We start from the raw sequence: 25,179 nt of genomic DNA, 5'->3' as shown, positions 1-25,179 counted from the left end.
GAGTTAAAAAAAAAAAAAAAAAAAAAAAAAAAAAAAAAAAATATCGGTCGGTCGGTCTTAACGCATTTTACAACCGGCAAGTCGGTCGGACTAAAAGGGAAAAAAAAAAAAATTGGGTCGGTACTAAATTGACAGGGTCGGTCGGGTTACGGCAAACAAGAATATTTTTAAGGATGGCCTTACATTGTTTTTTTTTTCAGTAGTATTTACTTCACCACAAAATCATTTTATCAGTGTACTAATGGGTTCCCTAAAATAAATTTCTTTTTTACTGTGTCCCAAAGTTAGTTTATTATGAAGAAAATATTGAATATTGATTTAATTGATTAATTAAAAACATTCACAACTTAGCAAAAATTAGTGTTCCGGTTTATTTTAGTAACTTTTTTATAAAGCCTTACAGTATAATATAGAGAAAAGTATATGTAAAGGGATCATTTAAATTGTATAACAATTCTGGGTCCAATTTGATTAATAGATATATGAACATCAAATTTAATAAAGACCCGATATTAAAAAAAATTATATAAAAACTATTTTATGAATTAAAAATGCATATTTGAATTTATTAGGCGTTTAAATATTGGACATGACGTTTTGTTTGGTGTAGTATAGTGTATTCAAAAAAAACAAATATTGAAATTAAGACTAAATAAACCCATTTTACTTCTAACATGATGAAGTGAAGTGTGAAGTGAAAATGGAAGTGTGAAGTGTAAAAACTGTGAAGTGTAAAAACTGTGAAGTGTAAAAACTGTGAAGTGTAAAAACTGTGAAGTGTAAAAACTGTGAAGTGTAAAAACTGTGAAGTGTAAAAACTGTAAAGTGTAAAAAACTGTAAAGTATAAAAACTGTAAAGTGTAAAAAACTGTAAAGTGTAAAAAAACTGTAAAGTGTAAAAACTGTGAAGTGTAAAGTGTGGAGTGAAAAGTGAAATGTGAAATAAAAGGTGGAATGAAGTGAAGTGTAAAGTCAAAGGTGGAATGAAGTGAAGTGTAAAGTCAAAGGTGGAGTGAAAAAAATTATATAAAAACTATTTTATGAATTAAAAATGCATATTTGAATTTATTAGGCGTTTAAATATTGGACATGACGTTTTGTTTGGTGTAGTATAGTGTATTAAAAAAAAAACAAATATTGAAATTAAGACTAAATAAACCCATTTTACTTCTAACATGATGAAGTGAAGTGTGAAGTGAAAATGGAAGTGTGAAGTGGAAAGTGAATTTAAAAGTGAAGTGTAAAAACTGTAAAGTGTAAAAAACTGTAAAGTGTAAAAAAAACTGTAAAGTGTAAAAACTGTGAAGTGTAAAATGTGGAGTGAAAAGTGAAATGTGAAATAAAAGGTGGAATGAAGTGAAGTGTAAAGTCAAAGGTGGAATGAAGTGAAGTGTAAAGTCAAAGGTGGAATGAAGTGAAGTGTAAAGTCAAAGGTGGAGTGAAGTGTGTGAAGTGAAGTGTGAAGAGAAGTAAAGTGAAACACAAGACTTTAAAAATAGGCTAGATTTTCTCCTCTGTGATTTGACTGAATTGTGAAAACTGGTCTCTTTATAAAGTTTGGAGGGGAATGGGAGAGTTTGATGATGTCAGCATAAATGGAAAGACATTTTTATAGGCAGAGCAAGTTATTACACTGTGATGAAAGATTACGAAGGCAATCTTTTTTTCTTTGCAATAACAATGTAATGATAAATAGTTCCCAAGCAGATCAATAGGATCAATTATGATTTCATGTCGACTTTAAACAATGTTGTTCTCAGACTGTTTGGATGCCTGCACATGAAATGCTGATGGTGTATTATCTTCATTTATTCAGAGAGCGTTCTCTTTTTCGCTGTGGTCGTCCTCTCTCTCATATCTTCCCACACCACAGCTGTGTCTCTCATTACAACAGGCCTTTCAACCTGCTTACTAAGGGGAATCCAACAAAACACCAGGCTCTCACACACACACACACCTCACAAAACAGCGCAGCTCAGTGTGGCGCAGGTCTGAACCATCCGAACCCATGTGTGTAAAGTTCCACTCACAGACCAGCTGCACACCGGGACCGTATTTCCATATAAGCATCATGGAAACTCCGGAATGTTCCACAGCCAACGCCATGGTAACGCTCCACAGGTCGGGCCGTGACAATATGTCATGCTGTCAGATGCAGGAACGTCCCACCAACAGCATCAGTGGGTGTGGAGTTAAGACAAAATAGTGGAATTTGGACAGACGTGAACACCAAACAGCCACTTTTCCCAATACTGAGAAAATATCAGGATCATTTTTTCACATGCGTGGCACAAGTACATTAAATGTAAACTCTACGTCTATCCGGTCTTGTTGCTAAGCAACAGCGCTCCTGGGGAAAATACTTCATGTCAGCAGAAGCTCTTGGGCCCAAAGCAAGGTTGGGTCTACGGTTGCTGTGCCGACAGTCTCCCGACGGTGACGGGCTCTTTGTGCAGAACCCTAACATCCATTCCTGGTGCCAAAACCATCACAGGCACACATAAATTCACTCGATTTCTTCATTATTGAGACAAAGGATATCTTCAGATAGAGTTCGACATTTTTCGAGGAACTATAGAGCCCAAAAAAACACAAAACCACACGCATGACTAAAGCACAAGTTTAGCCCGGCAGACGGTGCAGATGACAGTCCTGTTCTGGACCAGACCACAAACAGAAAAAAACAAAGACTGTCTGAAATTTGAGGAAGCATTACAAAAAAACAACAACCATCTATCCCCTTTTTCATGTAGTATTCATGTCTCTCCTGTGGGCAAAACACTAATACTATAATACTGATCATTATTAATATTAACAAACAATACAATGTATAAGGATTAACAGACAAGTAGCTGATAATTAAAGTTAGTTATGTTAATTTGACATAAATTTTGTAAAATTAATAAATAAATAAAAATGTGTACACACACACATATATAATATATATATATATATATATATATAAATAAATTCTGTTCTGTTGCTGACTGCATCTACGATTTCATATTAAAGAGTTAGATCCTAAAAATTAGATCTGAAATCTAAAAACAGTGTAATTGTTTTCCGAACAGTCTTCAACGTTAATGAGACAAAATCTCCATTCGTCTACTCTCATTTCCAGATTGCATGCATATCTTTCCTGAGGCTAAAGTGAGACTATAAATCAAACGGCTCATTCAATGTATAATTAACACAGAACTTTTAAATCTTTAAATAAAATGATTATTTCAGGTGTCCTAACACGCCTAATGAAAAAAAAAACAACAACTCTATAACAGGAGTTATTTTTAATTAAAGGTTGTTATTCACATCAAATACTGATAATTAAATAAAACAGACATCAGCCGACATCTAACACCCATCATGTTCCTCTGAACGTTAATCCAGATGGGCTGCGGTGAATGAGGATTTAGCCAGAAGTTAGAAGCCCTATCTAATGTGCAGATTAAAGGAAAGAGAAGAGAGTGGCATAAGATCCTTACGTAATGGGTCTTCATGAAACATTCATCAGTCTGGGTCAACAACACTGCCATTCCCCACATTCAACACAGACCTAAAAACAGGCACACCGTGAAAGAGTGTGTGCATAGCTGAGTGGGCATATCTAGACCGTTGTGCACATCTCAGTGCAAGTGTACAGTGAAAGAGTGCAACATTCATGAGGAAGAATAAAAATGTAAAAAACGTTTAGTGTTAACCTGAGGATTGTGCTGTGATGGTTTAAGGGCACAAATTGAGGGAGGATGTTGTTACTGTGGACACCATAAATGTTACTGTTAACTGCTAGATACTGCTTTGCCACTTGTTTTACTATTTTATATTTGAGTCTGATACCGTTTTGCTACTCCGGTTTTAAGGTTGCTCTTAGCCTTGCTGCTTTAATTTGTGTTTTATGTGTTATGCAGGTATCATTTTCTTATTATTTATCTGGTTGTTCTGTAAAGCACTTTGGTCAGCCGAGTGGCTGTTGTAAATGTGCAATATAAATAAAGTGAACTTGAACTTTATCTCGTTAATTCAAAGATTTACACACAGGCTCAGTGCCAGTCCTATTAAGTTGTCTCTGACTACACAGCTAGCTTCTGAGGCAGCAAAAAAATTAAATAAAAAATGTATAAGTGACTAAATGGAAATGTGCACGCTAGCATGCACAAATAGGTTTCTCAGATGAAGCACAGAAAAAAAATCTGCTAATTCTCACGGTTTTGAAAAAAAGTCACTTGAGTTTAACCTCAAAGCATTCAGGGACTGCCTACACTTGAGAAGAGCGTGCAATGCTACCTTTTATTTTGGTTAAAATGCGATATGATTATATGCAATAACGCAGCATAATTTTGATGTCCTTAGTTGTGAATTAACGCACCTGATGCCTAAAAACGCTGTCTAGGAAGGGTTTTGACAGCACTTCGTAACTTATGTTTTGGTGATTTGGTGGCTAACCTTGGACGCATGTGAACATGTGGAGACCTCCGAAACAAAATTAGAAGGAGCCTTTAAAATAGCACAATAGGGGCACTTTACAACCCTCCCTCAGGTGCTCCGATAAGGATGTGGAACATTCATCCCGTCTTGGCCCAAAAAAACTTGGTAGCTGAATTTGTGCTTTTGATAAGTGTGGTACTGTTTTCCCTCAGTCGAGCATGCATCACGGGGCAGGGGTGCTCTGGGGACAGAAGGTAAGCAGGAACGCACTGGAACTCACACCACACTGATTTCCAGTTTACAGAGTCTCATTGTACCGTCTGAAACAGTCTGTGTGATTCTAGTCCATCCTTCAGGTTTGCCTAAAGGCGACAGAGCTAATTTAGCCCATCTCTCACAAGCTGTCACATGCTCCCTTCCTCTCCTTCTCCTCACAGGGGTGTCATTGCTGTTACGTAATTACTAGCTAGCTGACATACAAGAGCGAGGAGAAGAAAAAGCACTTTGAGGAAGAGGACGGGGAGTTTTGCTTGGTTCTTTTCCATTCAACTGAAATTGCATTGCTTTAGGCATTCAGAGCTTTCTCAACAGGCTCAGCACTGTTTACGGTCACAAAAATGGCACAGACTTCAGTTATGACAGATCAGGATGACAGAATGACAGCTTGACAGCTTTTCAAGTCAGCTTGAAAGGGCTGTGTCAGGGTAACTAACACGCGCTAACGTGGTCAATACAGGTGAGCCAGAGAAAATAAAATACTCTGAGTGTAAATACTGTGAACAAAAGAGAAACGACTCATTTGAAATATTCAACAAGTTAAACAAGTTAAGCTCAGCATTTGAGGCATAATGTTACATCTGTCACTTCTGTTTTTCTTGAAGACACTTACAGTGGAAGTAAACGGGACAATCAACAAACAATAAAATACTCAGACAAACAATGTGTGTGCAAAGGCGATTTTAAAGGGGGAATAAAAATAATTTTCTGTGTAAAGTTCAAATTTCACAACTTTGTTGACACTGTAATGCCTAAAGCCCTAAAACGACTGTAAAAAAACACACAAAAAAACCTAACATAACTTCCCCTAACATAAAATACAGTGAAGAATACTGACAATACCGTATCCAAAGGGAATAGAGAAGTAATATAAGAGTTCACAAAAACAAAAGCATGACATTTGTGTTTTACACTCCAGAATGACTTGACTTATCAGTATAAGTCAAGTCATTCTGGAGTGTAAAACATAAATGTCATGCTTTTGTTTTTGTGAACTCTTATATTACCAGGAGTAGTCATGAAACAGTACACACATCAAGTTATTTTAAGAGATTCAATTAAATGCCCCAGATTTATTCCTATAAATTTTAGAAAGAAATACAGGGCGGACCAGTCACTACCCAAGTGAAAATATCAGATGTCAGGCCAAAGTAAACATGCAGCCGTCTTCACATTGCTACAAAAATGCAGAATATTTGTGGTCTTCAAATATTAGTATAGCGATATATGTTGACAAAGCAATATATAAGGGAAGCAATTCTGAAAGATGACAATGTGTATTTTTTTTTTAATTGATGCAAAATGAGTGCAACAAAAGTTTTCTACGCTGCAGTGTTCGACAAAAGGGTGCGTTACCTCAGAAAATGAACTTTACTAAAATAGTTTAGCTACAAAATCTGATAATCAGTTTATAGAGCCCCTGCGTCCTGATTCTTAACACAGGAGGCCCTTTTTTCCGCTCCCGTGGACCTTTTCCAGGTTTCCAGAGCTCTTATTCCACAAGCTAATCAAAACACTAATAAATCAGTCTCTAATCTGGACTACTAACAGTGACCCTGCACATGTAATATACCGTAGACACAGCATGAAAGCATATGAAAGGTGCAGCGCACACACTCACCGCTGTCCTTGCTGCTGTTCTCCTCGATGGTCATCTGCTCCGCCAGCTCCGAGAGAGACTCATCGATCGTCTGGCTTCCACGCAGGGTGAGTGACAAACGTCTTTTAAACCTCTTCATCCTCTCCATAGGCCTCTGTGGCAGGGGGGGCCTGTGGGAACACACACACACACACAGTGTTAATCATCATCAGCCTGCGAATATCTGCGGGTTATGCGGCATGCATGCAGACTTCCTTTCATTAAAAATTAACTTTTTTTAAAATAATTATTATTATTAAGTTCAGTGGCATTGTGGGTTAAGCGCAGCCTAAAAAGAAGAATATGCGTCACATAGAGGGAGTAAATCACGCTTTTCACTTCGACAAAGTGCATTTGCTTTAGCTGTTCGAGTTGGTTTAGGCTAGATCATAGAAATTACAGTTTAAATCAAAATTGGAGTTCTTGCAGCTTTAAGTGCATGTCAATTAAAATTTACTGTACTTCTCTTCCAGGAAAACAGCCCAAAATAGTGATGACTCATCTAGTACGCACAAGTGTACTCCAATAAAATGTTCACTAAAAAGAGAACATCCCATCCCCCTAATGCTGGTTTCTGGCTCGTAGCAAAAGCAAATAACAGCTTGCCAGTGCATCTTCGGCAGTAATACTTGTATTTACTTTACCAACCAACGATTTCTGGAATTAAAGTCTTTATTGCATTTTTAACAGGCTTTGACATACTGGCTACCGGCTGTTTTTCAGAGCCCTTCAAAACTTCCCAACTCAACTTCCTGTTGGGGAAAAAGAGTCTTAAGAACATTTGTAGGTTCCAGTGTGATGGGTTTTGATGAACACAGCAGGACTTTAAGACTTACATGTGCCAAGTATAAATAAATAAAAAAGCCTCATTAATAATAAAAAGCCTTTTAATCAAATATTCATGAGACTGTATTTTGTTTTTATAGGCACTTCAACACATGGTTGTGTGCATTATTAAAACACACTCCCACATGCGCCATAATTCCCTTTACACCAATGCATTTTCTTAAAATAAATGACAGCAATGAGACATGCGATAAAAAAATTAAAAAAAGATACATTTTTGATACATTCTGATTGAATGAGGGTTTCAAGGCAAAGGTAGTCTGAATGTAAAAATAATGAATAAATGCATTTAAAAAAAATAATTTGTCATCCTTAATTAAAAATATATTTAGTTATCTTAGCCTAATATTGGTGTTGCCATTTTATAAAAGCAATAAACTACTCAAGAGCATGCATAATGGTGATTTTAACAAGATTAAAGTGTGCAAAATAACACCCCTTAACCATACAATCACTCATGCATGGATTCTCTAAAGACATAATACACCTTTAATGTGTGTGTGCTTTTGTATTTCTCTCAATACATGCTGACTTTGCAGCGTTTTAGGCAGGAAACACCTTGCTATGGGAGGCAGCGGGACTCTTTCTGTCTATTGTATTGCCACCGTCAGACTACGCACACCCAAATCCACACAGGACTTGAAGTTTCATAGTGTTCACAAAGCGAGATACAAATTAAACCTCCAAGGTTCTTCTAAGTCTAGCAAAAGTACAGCACATACTGATAACATTCGGCCCCTATGAAGAGCCGGGTCACCGTAATCATAAACAGAGACGCACAAAAGACTATCAGGTTATAGTGAGATGGTTTTTCTCGTGTGGTGTCTGATTTCAGGACGCTGCAAAGTGGGAAATGCGCATGCAAAGATCACACTGCAGGAAACGGCCGGTCAGAGCATCTGTGATTGGTCCTTCTCGTATACAATCACGCATACACGCCATCTGTCCATCTGACACAGACTAAAGGAAGGGGGGGCAACCGAGCCCCCATATGAGGGATTAGACGACGAGTACAGGCCGATATAGAACCGACAGACAGTATAATGTGCACGCTGACAGAGCACATCTTCTCAAACAGCTGGTATCTCATTCTGCTACGTAGGGCAGCAGGGTCCAGACACACCCAGAGGCCACAAGCGTGTGTTTTCATGGGCTTGTGTTTGAACAGTTGGCATTCCTGTGTCAGACCTGCTAGGACAGGGCACAACCAGCCTGAACACACACACAGACACTTTAACACTGCAAAATCACCATCCTGTTCATTAAAGGGATGCTTCGGAGTAATTTCAACCTAGGGTCCTTTGCACCATGACCTCGAGCCAAACACCACCCAGAAGCTTTTTTTCCCTTGGTCGAACATTATTAAAGTTAGAGCTTATTTAGAGATATCAGCCGGATGGCTTAGTGTAGGCGCTAATGGATCCTATCTCGTAATTACTAGGGATGCACCGATTGGGAAATTCTGGGCCGATACCGATACCGATGTTTAACATAACAACTTGGCCAATGCCGATGTTTTTTCTTTTTGTTATTTATTCCTTCTTTTGTGCCACGGAAACATACAAGTCTTTCGGCTCTTGATCACACTATCCTAGAATGAGCACAAATTCAATCAGACCAATTTATGAAACAAAAACAACCTTAGTTATAACCTTATTTATGACAAGTTCTTTTTCAGTGGTTATGAGGAGCAATATGAGAGAGAAATTTGGTAATCATTGTCTGACCCAACAAAAAAACATTATAATATTCATTTTATTTTTCGTGTTCGCATTTATGAGGAAAAAAAACAACGTGTCAGTTCTCTGTTACGGACGTGAGCGCTCTGAAAGCGGCACTAAAAGACTGCTTTAAAACTTTCACAGAGACCTCAAACAGAACAGCTGCCTTTCTTTAAATTGAATTCCGTTTTGAATTAATTATATCTTAATTTTAATCAATGTTTCATGAACCAATTGCCTGGATTTAATAAATAAGAATTAAATATAGCAGAATCACGACATGGAGGCGCCGGCGAGTGAACTGGAGTTCGTCTCATAAATGAACCGAAACTCAGCGTATAATGCACATTCACATTCACAGCGTATTTAGACACATTTAGACGCATTCATAATCATTACTTTTACCGGTTCTTTGTGGCAAACTTTATGCGTGCGGTCGTGCGCTTGAGTGCGGCTATATTACGTAAACGCTCATTATCCTGTAGGCTATATAAGTAATTAAATTAATATAAAGGGGCGATTTGTCCACGAATGACTTAAATGAACAACTAGCCTACTAGTCGACTAGAAAAAAGCTTTTAGTCGGAAGCAGCCCTTATTCCACATATTTTCGAACCAGGCAACAGGACATCTGGGTTGAGCGAGCGACCCTGCGTGAATGAACGAGCGGAGCGGAATATTCAGAAATGCGCTCTCCACTCACAAGCTCTGATCAGAACAAACCCGAACCTCACTGTCTGCTGAACTTGCGCAGAAACATCAAAATATAACCAGTTTTTTAAAACTACACTATTTTAGCACAAATTATGAGCTTATTGGCGATTTTTTTTATAATTATTGACAAAATTAGAATATAGTAAAAGTTTTTTTTTTTTTTTTTTTTTTTGAAAGTTTTGGGTGGGCCTGTTGAAAAGTGGGGCCGTGCCTGAGCTACAGGACATCGTCTTTCAAAACATAACCTGCGCGAAAGAGAAAAAAAAAATGAATGCGTCATTGTACCCAGCACTTCTAAAAATGCACTTCCGAATGCGTCTCTGTCCTCAGCACATTTCAAACCAAACTGACGCCCATGTGACATCGGCGAATGTCATTTTTATTTCCCGATGGCCGATGGCAGTTAACGAGGCAAATATCGCCCGTTACCGATGTTCAGCCGATGCATCGGTGCATCCCTAGTAATTACCCCACTAATAATACCCAGAATGGTACCAAACTTCTACAGTTGTACAAATAGGTTCTGTACTCATAAAACGAGGCATTGGAAAGTTTGTAAGTACATCAGGAGTTTATTTAAATAACACTTGCCTGATGGCTTATGCTACCGCTAACCCGGACGCCGAGGTCACTTCCATGATTTGGGAAAAGCCCGTAAAAAAAGCTTCTGGGGGGGGGGGGGTGTTTGGCTCGAGGTCATGGTGAAAAGGACCCCAAGTTGAAATTACTCCGAACCATCCCTTTAAAGACATGCAGAAGTGATTCCCCATCATGCGATGTCAGGCTTTGGCTGCGTCTACATCAATCTGGAGAGTGGATACATCTAAAAACTGCATTTTCATTTCAAAACGCTTTGTCCAAACTAGCATTTTCCAAAAGTTTCTCGTCCAGACTGAAAAAGCTGAAGTCATCTTACTGCATATGAGTAAAACCTAATAAAAGCTCGTTGCAATGATACCGAGAGTCCAGTCAAAGTTCTCATTGTATTCTTCAGCCATGATCATTTTATCATCAAAATATTTTGCACTCAAAATTATTCCATGTACGTTTTAAAACGCAATTGCTCTCATGCTTTGATGCAGAAAGGCAATGATCCGTCATCTTTTAAGGGATGTAATTCAAGTGAACAGCACATAGCTGGCACATGTTGGTATAACAAAAGATATCTATAGGTACAATATGCAATACATGACTAAAAGTGTCATCGTTTTCAAATACCTCCGGTTTCATAGTCCACACTACTATTAGAAAATGCCATTTTCGTGTGCCGAGAGTTTATTTAAATAGCTAGGACAAAACGCAGTTTCAGTGTGGACAGAAGGCCAAAAAAAGAGAAAAATATGCTTTTTTAAATTTATTCAGATTAATGTAGACGTGGCCTTTAATGTTGGCCTACAGGGACTTTACGGCGAGCTTCTTCTACTCGTCTCCAGTCTAGCTCATAAAAAAAAAAAAACTACAAACGCATCGCTAAGTGGGCATATACAGGCCTTTTTCTTGTTTTTTTCTCTTGGTTTGCACACGTCCTTTTTCGGTGGAGGACACAGACACTGTTGTTTCAGTGACACACTGCATTCTTGGCCAATGATTGAAGAGCATTGAGGACAGTGTTGTCTATTGTCACCCCGCCCCCTCCCGTCATTAACCCCTCGGTTAACAGCAGCTCTCTGGGATCACGCTGATAGGAAAGTCTGGAGGGGGGAAGAGTAGGCCACAAAAATATGCAAATATGGTTACAGCTCATTTAATATGCATGTTGAGGGTGGGGCATGTGGTCTATGGTGATTTCATAAAGTGTTATCATATTTTTGTTGAAAATGAGGCTATAAGGCCCTAAGTCACAAGTCAGTTTTGTATCTACATGACACTGACATACACCGCCGTTCAAAAGGTTGAGGTTGGTAAGATTTTTAAATGTTCTTATGCTAACCCAGTCTGCAATTATTTGGTCAAAAACAACGTAAACTGAAAATTGTGAGATACTATCAAAACTTAAATAAACTGTTTACTATTTGAATATATTTTAAAATGTAATTTATTCCTGTGATGGAACGTCATAACTCAACTGTCACATGATCCCTCAGAAATCATTCTAAAACGTTGATTGGCTGCTAGAGAACCATTTCTTATTAATATCAATGTTGAAAACAGCTGTGCTGCTTAATATTTTGAGGAAAAAGTGATAATTTCACTGGATTCCAGCATTGTAATTTTAATTTTAAATAGAAATCTTTAAAACATAATAAATATCTTTATGGTCACTTTTGATCAATTTAATGTATCACTGCTAAATGAAAGTATTAATCTTTTTTCCTTTTTTTTTCTCGAACTTTTGAATGGTAGCATATTAAACATTATCCAACAAATCTAATAAAAATCTGGTTTTCTACATTGACGTATAAACCTGAGTCAAAGCAACGCTCACCGTCACAATGCTACAGTGTTTTGGTTGCTTACTGACCCAAGTCAAAAGAACCAAACTCCGAAGTCTCTATAAATGTTTACATGAACTTTTCAAGTTAGACTAAACCAATAATTAGTCTATTCTGTATTCTAAGTAAATTCTTTAGTCCAAATGAAATAATGAGCAATAATAATAATAGTACTGATTGACTTTAATAATTCATTATTAATAATATAAATAGCAAGTTCAAGATCTACATAGAGACAAAAGTATCCATTAGTAAAGCACAGCTTGTCAGAAACGGCTGAATGTACAGGGACAGTTGTATAAACTTGTTAGATACCATGTTAAGAACTATATATGTCTTAAAAAAAGGTGGATCGGTATAATCTGAATTGGAAAAGTGAGACTGATTGCCCCTTTGTTAACTTCTAGTATGTCAAACTTGTATGACCAGTCTTGAAGAAAATATTTAGACTTTTAAGACTAGTCTGGGCAGTTTATGCAACTGGCCACTGCTGTTGTCTCTTTTGCTCTTTTCATCTTTCTGTGTGTTGCCAAATGAGTAGTTTTACAGTCGTCCAATCATAAACGATGTGAATCAAACGCCGGGAGAGAATCTGTTTACATCCCCCGGGCCAGGATTAGCCCACCTCTTCTGTACATGCTCCTCTTGAGAGATAAGGGGTCTTTGTGTGGCAATGAGAGGGCGCATTACCCACACCATAACAAAACCCTCATGTACCTCGTGTGGGCTAGGGGAGGCACGGGAGAAGATAATACCTCACAAACTCACAGTGGCACACACACAAGCGCTCACACAAACCTGCAGAGCTTGCAAACATAAACACTTCTCACCCAATAACACAGAGACAAAACACCAGCACCGAGGACTGCTCCTGGCCTCAGCTCCAGCTGAATTCTGGGACGACCCTGCAGCCGGGTGGCACCACAGACCGAGGGCAATTAGACCAGGAAGGACTGACATCAAACATCACACCAGCCAAGAGGCATTAAACAGCAAGCTAATTAACCACAGCCCGGAGAGACAGAAACTGGGTTAGCAAGCTAAACAGACACACTAAGATACACAAAAAGCATTAAACCACACTGTTTGTGTTACAGACATCTCAAATTAGGGGTATTGACAATAACCGTGATATAAAAAAAAAAAAAAAAAAATGTTTAGTTAATTAAAGGTAGGGTTGGCAATTTCTGAGTGGCTAGCAATAGCAAGCTAGCTCTGAAAGCATAAGATCCAACCCTCCCTTAAGAGCGTCTCCAAAGCCACGCCTCCTCCAAAACATTGGATAAAAACGTATGGATTATCGTGTTTATTTCAAATATCTTTAGACCGCAGTATTCTTTTATATTTTTATCCAAAATAGGGTGATGTGAACATTGTAGAGCGCAAAACTCTCGTTGTTATTGATGTTTCATTCATACTCGACACTGGAGGGCGACTCGCGCAGCAAGTGAGACTCATGAGTAATAGGTTCGAGGAAATCCCTAATATGGACAAAGACATCCAAGGATCGCTGTAGCTGAATAAAAGAGACATTTCGACAGATTAAACAAAGAGAATTAACACACCATTACGACAGTATTATTATTATTTTTATCTGTGTTCTTCAAGCAATCTTTTATTTTATAAGTATTTTCATCAGGATAATGTAAATTCGACATATTACTTTAGAATTCTATACAGTGATAAAGGCTATAATTTCTATTTAACTGATAGTATTCTATGTTTTTATTCTAAAAAAAATTCTATAGATATCACAATTGTTATCGTGAATTCTTTGGGCCACAATAACAGAAAAATCTGATATGACAGCCTCAATCAAAATGCTTATTTGCAGTGTTTTACTTTTCTAAGCAATTGGACTCCACTCAAAAATCCACTCGGAATACATTAGCGACTGCACTGCATTGTGAATCGAGCTGGATCATTTTGTCAGTTTTACTTTTGAGCTACTTTTCAAATGTCATGTGCAGATTTTTATTCGCAATTCTTAAAAAAAAAAAGTTAAAAAAAAGAAAGAAATCAATGCTTTTATTAAGCAAGGATTCATTAAATCGATCAAAAGTGACAGTAAAGACATTTATAATGTTACAAAATATTTATTTTTTAAATAAATACTGCTCTTTTGAACTTAATATTTATTAAAGAAACCTGAAAAATGGTTAAAAAAAGGTCAATATCATTTGGATGTTTTTTTTCTGTGGGTCGTTTTCAAAATGTCAAATTATGCATAAAGTGTAAAAAAAAAATACTATGCAATTATGCATTTGTGGTATATAGCCTTAGAAAGAAAAAGTAGTCTGTCATTTTCTTTTCCATAAAACTTATTTGCATCGAATATCAGACTGATAATAATTATGATAATTAAAAATAAATATCAATATTTGTTCATACTGATATGGTCATGCATCCTAAAGGAAAAATCCCCAAAATTCTAAATAAATGGTCTATATTTATGTAGTATCCCCTCCAAAATCCCCCTCCCGAAATTTTTTACCTTTATAATCACGAAATATATCAAAAGGGAAGTCTGGAAAGCACAGCTCAAATCTTCAAATGAGCATAGGAGGAATCTCGGGTGAGATTGGCATTTTTGATTCTCTTTCTATCTCTTCCCACATACACACAAACAAAAAGTCCATTCCCATTGCCATAGCAACAGTCTTTCCTGGGACTTCTCAGCATCTTCTTTCTCACAGATCAGAATCTGTAATTTACCCCTTCGCACGCCCAAAGACAGAGTGAGAGAAAGATGGAGCTGGTGACGGAGTGGGTGAGCAAGTACAAAACAGAAGAGCGCGAATGAGAGAGAGAGAGAGACATAGAAGAAGCAGAATGATGTCTTTGTGTTTGACTACAAAGCATGAGATCTCCACGGCAACTCTGCTCGTCTGCGCCAAACTGCAGGCAAGTGAGACTAAAATGACAAAAAAGGGCAAACGAGAGAGAGAAAGATAAAGAGAGACAGCTAGCAAGCTTAACAGCGAGTGAAATTAGGCATATTACACGCATGACTGTACAAGCGGCTTCATAACCATCCTTTTGAATCAAGCAGGTCTATAATACCAGGAGAAAGCCATCTGTTAACAACAAAAATAAACGTGAACTTCACCTCTGAAAGCAAGGCTCTAGATCAGATACTGACATCAGTTTGCATCAAGGCCTGTTGACGTGTTTGCCTAGACCTGTGGCGTGTTAGCATGCATTAGCACATCTGCCCTCTGTCCAACACAGGACATCAAAGATGCATCATCTCCGTCATTTACCTAGCGTAACGTAATTAAGAGCCATAGAAATGGCCAGATCTGGCAGTCCTGAGGTTCTTTCATCTGCCCGTCCACTCGACGACGCTTAAAGCACTTCAGGGTGTCATTAGCACGCTCTTCAAAATCACTCTCCCCCCCCCGCAGCAAAGATGAAGCATGCAAAGCCCAACGTTAATGTGATGACTGATGGGAAGATGGACGGAATAAATGCATTCATACAGAGAGGACTGCCAGCAGGTCACAATGACAAAGACTAAAGACGTATCTGTGTGTTTGTGCGTGAGAGAAGAAGTGCTGGTGAACATAAATTAACCATTTAATATGGAAGAAAATCTCCAGTAGTTTCGATCAGGTATGGTTTGTTTTCACGTAGTCAGACTTTATGGACTTAAGATAGCATATTAAGGTGGAAGTGTTTTAACATTTCAAAAAAAGAACAATTTTTGGATCAATAAGGCCCTGTTTACACCTGGTATTAAGATGCAGGTCGATCGTATCACAAGTGGACAACGCTAAATACAGGTGAAAACGTTCTGTTCTCTCGCTATCCCTGATTTCTAGCACGTTAGGTTAGATTGTGTTGTGTTTGCGGCTTTCAAAGCAGAAATGAAAGCTGTTGCTCTCCATGTTTGTTCATATGTAAATTGCGTGAGCTTATTTCGTCCTTTAGATCGAAAGATCTGAAAAAGCCCATACATCCACCCAACCATAGACCCTCCCCTCGAAGAAATCAGGACAGAAGTGGTTGAAAGTGGACAAAAGAGACGGATTAAAACCCCAGGTGTAAACGGATATGTGTCTCCCTCGTTGTGATCTGATAGGCTAAAAATGCATCTTAATACCAGTGTAAACAGGGCCTAAGATTTTAACTTTTATTCAGAAAGGATGCATTAAAATGATCAAGAATGACAGTAAAGACATTTAAAATATTACAAGAGATTTTTAGTTCAAATACATACTCTTCCTTTGAACTGTCTACTCAAAGAATTCTGCAAAAAGTGTATCATTGGTTTGCACAAAAATATTAAGCAACTGTTTTCAACATTGATGATAATAATAATTAGAATGATTTCTGAAGGATCATGTGACACTGAAGACTGGAGTAAAGATGCTGAAAATTCAGCTTTGCCATCACAGGAATAAATTACATTTTATAATATATTAAAATAGAAAACAGTTATTTTAAATTGTAATAATATTTCACAATATTACTGTTTTGACTGTATTTTTTTATCAAATAAATGGAACATTGGTGAGCATAATCTTTAAAAAATCTATCTAAAAAAAAACATCTTAATGACCCCAAAGTTTGAACAGTAGTGTAATTTTACATTTTCAAGCCATACATTTTGTAAACTCTGCCAAGTAAATGTACATTATTCTAAAAAGTGCTAATATGCTGAGTCGCAGTTTATTAAATGAAACACTCACACAAACACGCAAGCGCATTAGTCAGCTTACAGCATCAACCACAACGGATTATGTGTATCTTAAATAAACTCAAATCAACACAAGCACTGAAATATTCAGCTGGAAAATCTCAAAGCAAGCCATCCATCAGGTCAGACCCCAAATCAAGATTAAACTGTGATGGAGACGGGGTCCTGACGCAGACGTCTTCTCAAATTCTGTGCATCACTGGCCTCGGCTCTCTCCAGAAGCTCAAACACCTTCCTGAATTTAAATATCATCAGAAGATCTTCGGCATGCAAACTTAATCACTCTCAAAAAGAGAAAAACATACAATCATTAAGAGTCGCAAGAGCATCTCTGTGTGAAGTACCATCCTCCTTTCCGGCCGCTGCTTTTCTCACACAAACACAAACAAAAATCCTTGAGACAGGAATGTGGCGATACACAGATAATGCTGTCTGTCAGCCTAAAGCAAACACAAACATATACCATCTCTAAAATCAAGACCGAACTGCAGGACCGAACGAGAAGAGACTCTGAGGTCAGAGAAAGTGATGAAGCTTCACGACAACAGACGATCTTTCTACGTTTGTCAGTAAATAATTAGATCAAAACAACCACACAGAATTAAAAGAAAGAAAGCGAGAGGAAGAACTCGGGAAATGGATTTTATAAAATTAGAATGATTTCCAACTAACACTAACTTATGACTACCGGGCAAATATAGGAGATTGTGAACATAAACATGAATGAAAATACACACAGGCTTCCCACAACACCCACTCACAGCAGTCTAGAAAGTATTGCCATGTTCTTCTTATGCTCATAAGTGTGTGTCTGCATGTGTTTGTGTCTGCAAGAGATAAGAGGATGATCACACACACAATCCCCCGTGACGAATGAAGCACCAAGCAGCACTGACTCCAGAAGGGAACTGCCTGTTCTCTGACACACACACACACACACACACACACACACACACACACACACACACACACACACACACACACACACACACACACACACACACACACACACACACACACACACACACACACACACACACACACACACACACACACACACACACACACACACACACACACACACACACGTGTCAATGGAAGGTCAGCCTGATATTACAGTCTGTGCCCACATTACCAACAGGGATGAAAGTCTGAAAGGAGCATGTACAGGTGTAATACCATAACATAGTCCGCTCATTCATAGTTTTTTGCACAATACTCAAAGCTACTTCACAGAATTCCATGCCATTTCTATGTTATGTATGCAGAAATAAATAAATCATGGCACATTTCCAAAAAAAATAAAATTCAGGGCCTGAATTTAGGTGCAGGGATGCGTTTTTTGCGCATAATTTTACTCATTTCCACAGGTTTCACGCTCACACCCAAAGCATGCAGACATGAAGCCGCCTCTCAAACAACTCGCCAGCCGCGAGTACCAAATTGAGTTATTTTTGAGTTATTAAAGTCAAATACACACAAAATTCTGTCAAAATGCCCATCTTGGCAAGTATTCACGTCACACAGTCGGTTATGTCTACAGTGAACGTGAACAGTTGGGAAAGAAAACGCATGTGTAACAGTTTATTGGATGCAGTCACTCTTAAAGTGATAAACCAGCGGATGTCTCCGTCATTAAGCAAAAGAACAAAAGAAAAAGAGAAATCACTCACTGCTCTCGACTAACCAACTTCTGTAACTATAATTGTAATGATTATTCCTCAAGATATTGCATGGCTATTGACAGTGGTGGACAGTAAGTACATTTACTTGAGTACTGTACTTAAGTACACTTTTTGAGTATCTGTACTTTACTTGAGTATTATCTTTTCTGGAAACTTTTTACTTTAACTTCACTACATTTGAAAGACAAATATCATACTTTTTACTCCACTACAATTCTGTCAAGGTCCTTGAGTAGAAAGTAGTAACATCAGTCAGGGGATGATTTTGGTTTAGAAATGAAAGTCGGGTTGACGTCAAAACCCGACGTCAGATTTACGTCAGAACCCGACGTCGGACAGACGTTGGATTTTGGTTGGAAATGAAAGTCGGGTTGACGTTAAAGCCAAAAAACTAAGCCAAGGGCACTATTTGAGCGAACAGCCATTTGGGTGTCCGAAACCATTGTAGACGTTATTGAGTGCACTTATTCAATCTCACATTCAATCTCATATTCAGTCCCACTACTGGAACTGTGCTCTAGAAATAAATTTGATATTGATATGAGGGTAGGTAGGCAGGCGTAGATTCAGAGGCATAAGGTACTGTAAGTATTACATTCAACAATGCAACAATAATAAAACAATGCATTGACATTTACTTTTTACTTTTGATACTTAAGTATTTTTAAAAATGAGTACTTCTGTACTTTTACTTAAGTAAGAATCGGTCTTTACAACTTTTACTTGTAACGGAGTAATATTTGACCAGTAGTATCTGTACTTTCACTCAAGTAAGGAAGTTGTGTACTTTGTCCACCTCTGGCTATTGATCCTTGCATAAATATTTTTAGATGTATTTATTTACGTGTGTATATCATATATCCAACAGCTCAAATGATCCAGAAGCAGGTCATCCAACTAAGCAGAAACTCTTACATGAATTAGGGCGGTCAAAACCACTTTACTGGACAACAAAATGAACTGAATCATCATATTTAAATGTAATGCGTATCATATTGCGCTGTAATAGTAATAACATGGTACTTTTGGTTATTAACCTAGTGAGTGAGGAAGTAGGTTAAGAAGGGCGAGTACTAACAGGTCAATGAATAAGAACACCCGTCCCAAAGTGTCCCAGAATCATCTGCAGTGTCCCACATTTAGTCTCTCTCTCCGCCCGAGAGATGCTCCATTACTTCACTTAGCCTTATATTTTTAGCCGTTGCACAGGCCAGCTTCCCTCCATCACCCAGATGTGTCACTTCACCACTCCATCAGCCCAGCTCCTGCCACAACAAACCTTTCAGCAAAATCAGACGCAGAGGTCAAAATCGGCATCACTGCAACAGGAAGGACACATTTGGCACCGCGACGGAGCTGTTAGCTGATATCGAGCAACTCCAGATATAGGGCAGCAGTTTATCTGTGAATGATCGTCCTGACACCTGACTGGCAGGAGGGCGGCTAATCCCACGATCCTCTTTAACAGCGTGACGCCACGATGACCGCAAACTTCCTGTCATTGTCCCCACAGCAGGTGAGTGGCATTCCCGAGTAGGATCACAAACAAACACCACAATAGGGGCAACAAAAGCATGTGGTGAGACTCCAAGCGGCCTCTGGGTTGTGTACTGCTAAAAACGATTTCGCTACATCTTTAAGATCTAATGTTCTGGAGAATAAAAATAATATGCAACAATAAATATAAAGCTGAAAAGAAAAAACACCTACAAATATTGGTTTGATGCTATACATTAGGAACTGGGAAAAATCAGTGCATGCGGGAATAAAAAGTAGGTCAGTTTATGTAGAATAGCGCACTGCAATGCGCTAGCTGGTTTCAGCATGTGATGTAACCCAACCAAACTTTGGACGGGGAGTTTAACGCCCATCTGACTCAATCATTCAGTTAATCATTCCCTACTTTCTCCTGCTCGGATAATCACCAGATTAGTGTGCATCTAATCCACTGCCAATAACAAACAGGTTTAGTTGGAAAAGATCTGAAATTTCAACTCGAATAACACATTTTATCAAATTTACTATTACTAATTAACTATTTATAATAGTTTTACAATAAACAATAACAGCACTGAACAACATACATTATGAATTAAGATTGTAGCTTTATTACATATTAACATTTTTAGAGATTTTAGTCTGCTCTGAATATGACTTTTAGACCATGTCTAATGTACGCCAAGAAAGTTTAAAGACCCCCTGTGGTGAAAATCAAGTATTTAATGCTGTTTATATGTCTATGTGATGTTTTAATATGCTTTAAGACCAACAAAATTCATCAGTCAAGAGTATTTCCTCTTTAAAACTGCAGTGAACCAAAACACAGTCTCAAAAACGTGGTCTGAAACCACCCGTTTCCTACCATCACACTATTTTCTCCACTGACTTTATGTTGTTCAAAGCATTTTCAATGATACTGATTTTCAGAAGGCTGCTGTTTGACACGGAGACGGCGAACAGGAACATGATTTGTGTAACATTAACATGATAACAGTCAAGCCAAAGGCTAATCATATCAATTAACATTATGAGTGTGATAAATAAACTGTATAATTCGCTCTCCTGCTTCTTCTTCTGAATCAGTTTCTGGTTCAAATATATATGGTTGAATTAAACCAATATTTCCACTTGTCATAGAGTGGAGGCGGGGCTAATTTGCATATTCATGGTTCCACCTAAATGAAGCCAGGAAAACGCATTTAAATAAGCAATTTTGATTATCCAAGATGAGAAATATTGTGTTCTGATCTTGTACTACAGTTTTTGTCCAATCAAATTCTCTCTATCATGACAAGCAAAGTACCAAATGCATAACAAATAATTGTTTTGACAAGCTGTGCTTGTGTCACATCTCAACTTCCTGTTTCAATAGAAAATGCATTTGTCCCCATTTTCAAAAGTGACCCACACTGACTCACTAATGGGGATGTATCCAATGATCTGTATCCACTGACCTACTCTTTACAGTACAACAGCCTACTTTACAAACCACACTGCTAACTAATCAATTATAGCTTAAGTTTGGATTCGATGTGACCTGGTATTAACATGACGCCTTAAAGCCATCTCTGCAAAGCACAATTGTCCTCATGTCACACACCTGATGTGAGGTCCTGATACGAGCTCTGTTCATGTTTGACTCACTACAACACAACGCCGTGCTAAACCCCCACAGCCCTGCCCGTTCCCATGACTGATCATGTGACCAGATATTTCCAGACATCAGCTAAATCACTCAAGACCTGGGGAATAAAACAGAAATGAACTACTGTGATCGATCACAGCGGACGGAAACTGAGAGGACAGCCCAGGGTAAACGCAATATGCTTTAAAAACACACCTTGCACAAAAAGGGAATTATGGGATTGAGATATTAAAAATGGGACGGGGAACTAAAATAAAAATAAAAAAATTCAGGTTTACCACAAATAAAGCATGCATTTTTTTTCCAAGGTAAATTTTGAAATAAAATAAAGTATCCATCTAAACAGTTTAACTCAAATAGCAACTTTTTAATAAATGGAGCAAAGGTTATAATTAACTAAATCTGAAAGTAAAACCATTAAGAAAATGAAATCCTCACTTAAAAAATTAAATACACTTTAACTGATATAAAATAAAATATTTTTTTTATTTTAAAATATTTATATTCAAATTACTTAAATATATTTTATATTTAAGTAATTTGAAATTATTTGAGCTAGTTCCCAAGGCAACATCTCTTATTTTCATTTAGTTTAACTAAATGTACTAAAATTACTAAAACTGATATATATATATATATATATATATATATATATATATATATATATATATATATATATATATATATATATATATATATATATATATATATGTATGTATGTATTGTATATATTAACCAAAATACTAATGAACTAAAATTAAAATAGAAAATATAAAAACAGAAACATTCAAAATATTAAAGGGGTCATATAATGCCATTTTTGTACAAGCTAATATGATTCTTTAGGGTCTAAATTAAAAGTTTGTAATATACTTTAATTAAAAATTTAAAATGACATCACACGGTCGAACGGCTTGATTTGAGATGGGGGAAAACATAAGAACATTAAAAAAAAAAAAACACTGGATGGATTTTTATCATTTTATGATGGTTGTGTACAGGCACTGCCAACACACATTTCAGTACAATCAACTTGTAAAAGTGCATGTACCATTATATGACCCCTTTAATAAAAATTACAATAGCACTCAATGATACTAAACTAACACTGAATAGAATTATCTATCTATTCTCCAAATCACTTGTCCTCTGTAGCGTTGTGGACAACTAGAATCAATATAAAATAAAATAATAATCAATAAGCACTTCCTAGCCTCACAGTCTGTACTTTCTGTGACAGCACGTCAGAAAACCGGAACATTCCTTTAACACAGATTTAAAATAATATATTTTCTTTATTCAAACATGAGACGTTTGAGATCACAGATGGCGCACAATCATTCATACCAGTGAAAAATGAACTCTGACTCACAGTTGACAAACTCCAGGTAACTTTATCACCCTCCATCCACAAGTACACAGTGTGCTTCACTGCAGAAAAATGAAGAAAAAAGACGAGTGCAGAGATCTGTGACACTCCGCTGTCGCTTAGAGACGCTGGAATGTAAACACCATGTGAGAGGCAATGAGATCACTGTGTGCAACACACACACACACACACACACACGCTCCTTCAGACAAAGTGTCTGTTCCCTATCGATGCGCCTCCCCATAAATATTTCAAAGGTAGACGGATGAAAGACGTCTCGAAAGACACACTCTCACTCAGTCGGAGTTTTTGGACGCGTGTCCTTAGGGAGCCGTTCACACAGGACACGTTCTTGCGCTCCAAAACAACTAGAACATGAAACAGAGCACAGGGGTCTTAAAAAAAAAACTTTTTATGACAGGGTGGCTTAAAAATGGCACATTCATGGTGCAAGATGTTGAAGAAAAAAAAACAACCCAACAATTAAAGACAGCCATCTGATGTCTGTGCATGTGGCGGTGCTTCCCCAATCTACAAGCTATTTATAACGTAAAGTAGAGCCCGTTTCACACAGAGATTCCGGAAAATACATTGAAAATGTGTCCCGGGATTTGAACTGGGATCGTTGATTCACACTGCCAGTGATTTTCTGGAATCTAAGCGTGCGTTCACACACACCCCGCAAAGATCCCGTAAAGACATTCGACATCAGGATAATGTCTTATAAGCGTTTGCTTATGATCTGCGTTTTTTTTTTATTATTATTCGCCTTAATCGCAAAATCCAGTCCACTGAAATGTTCGCTCCCTAAAAACTCCCACAATGCACCGTGAAAACCAGGGCGCATCGATTCTCACTGTTTCCTTAACAGAAGTTCTGAAGAGCGAAACAAATGTGAGCCAACTTACCACACATACTGACATGCAAACTATTATTTTATTATATTTCAGCACAAACATACATTGCTAGTCAGGTAATGAATAATCTAGCAGGTAATAAAAGATATCAGTTCTGCTGTTGTTCATAAATACCAGAAGTTGTTGTACAATGAGGATGTTGTCATGTCACCGGAAATAGAGTCATCAGTGTCCCAATGAGCCAGCGCTGGCCTTACTAGGCCTGTCCCATCTACACGTTAGTCCATAAGAAGAGGCTTAGTCAACTACATTTTTATTAGTCGGTTAGTCGCATGAAGTGCCGAAGTCACGTAGTCCATGAACGTTAACACGGCTGGTCCATGTGAGAGGAAATCCAAATCATTCACTGACCTCAAATATGTAATATACTGTAATGTAGAAGAATGATAGCAATGTGTCCTGTGTGAATGCCTGATGCAGACTGAGAGGGATTATCAGCCAATCAGAGCATCACACACAAACAGCCTGACACACATGGCACAAATGGTGTCAAAGCAAGGAAAGTATACAGGCCACTCTGAGATGCACAGAGCAAATGTAGCACAGTTGGACCAAATGTGAGATGGGCACTGGATGGTACTGTAGGAATTCTGTGTGTGTGTGTATTTGTGGGATGTAGAAGCAGTCTGGCTGAGAGCGGCACTATACAAAGAAACCTTTCAGTGTGTGGTTTGGTGAGAGAGAGCGCAGAACCAGGAACAGGCTAACACACACAGACAAGAAACATACACTCACATTACATGCTAAATGTCCTTACATTACATGGGCAGACACCAAATAAGCCCTTGCTATTGCTAGCGCCATGCTAGTTTCAGGACCTGAAGTTAGCTATTAGAAGAGATCAACAGATCTTGCTTTATCATGACCATGCTTTATTATACTCAAGCTACTCTTTGTTTGCTTTTTAAATGACCGAATGACACATCCAAATTGTAATGTAGTATTTTATAAGTAGAAGTAGCAGGAGTATTAGTATCAAACCATCATCAAAATAATAAGAGAGACATAAAAGTGGTTTTTATGTGTATATTTATTAACACCCAAGTAGAGAAGTCAGAATATCAGATAAAAATATGAGTCAGAATGATTAGTGATCTATCTCTAGTTAATAGTCTTGTTCTGGAAACCAAACCGGGGCTTGAGGGAAATGACAAGCACACAAATAAACACAAACACACACACACACACATTCCTTGCATGTTTGAAATATCTTTCATTGTGAGGGGTGCAGGGTCCAGGGACACAGTCAATAGCTTTCCTCCCTTATTAACACTCCATCACACACTGACAGAGTTTGGTCCCGTATTACAC

The 25,179-nt window shown here is 37.8% G+C and overlaps 1 protein-coding gene across 2 annotated transcripts in view; it reads right to left on the bottom strand.

Moving 5' to 3' along the window:
- Nucleotides 1–25,179, bottom strand: part of cdk17 (cyclin dependent kinase 17) — a 52,075-nt gene that overhangs the window by 19,225 nt on the left and 7,671 nt on the right. For both annotated transcript variants that reach the window (XM_084111460.1, XM_084111459.1), the window contains exon 2: nucleotides 6,320–6,468. In XM_084111460.1, coding sequence (XP_083967586.1) covers nucleotides 6,320–6,446 — 127 coding nt within the window. In that variant the 5' untranslated portion in view covers nucleotides 6,447–6,468. The remainder of the gene's footprint in view (nucleotides 1–6,319; nucleotides 6,469–25,179) is intronic.

The sequence above is a fragment of the Abramis brama genome, assembly GCF_963993115.1.
Source record: "Abramis brama genome assembly, chromosome: 4".
NCBI lineage: Eukaryota > Metazoa > Chordata > Actinopteri > Cypriniformes > Leuciscidae > Abramis > Abramis brama.
This window is presented reverse-complemented; position numbering and strand designations above follow the sequence as displayed.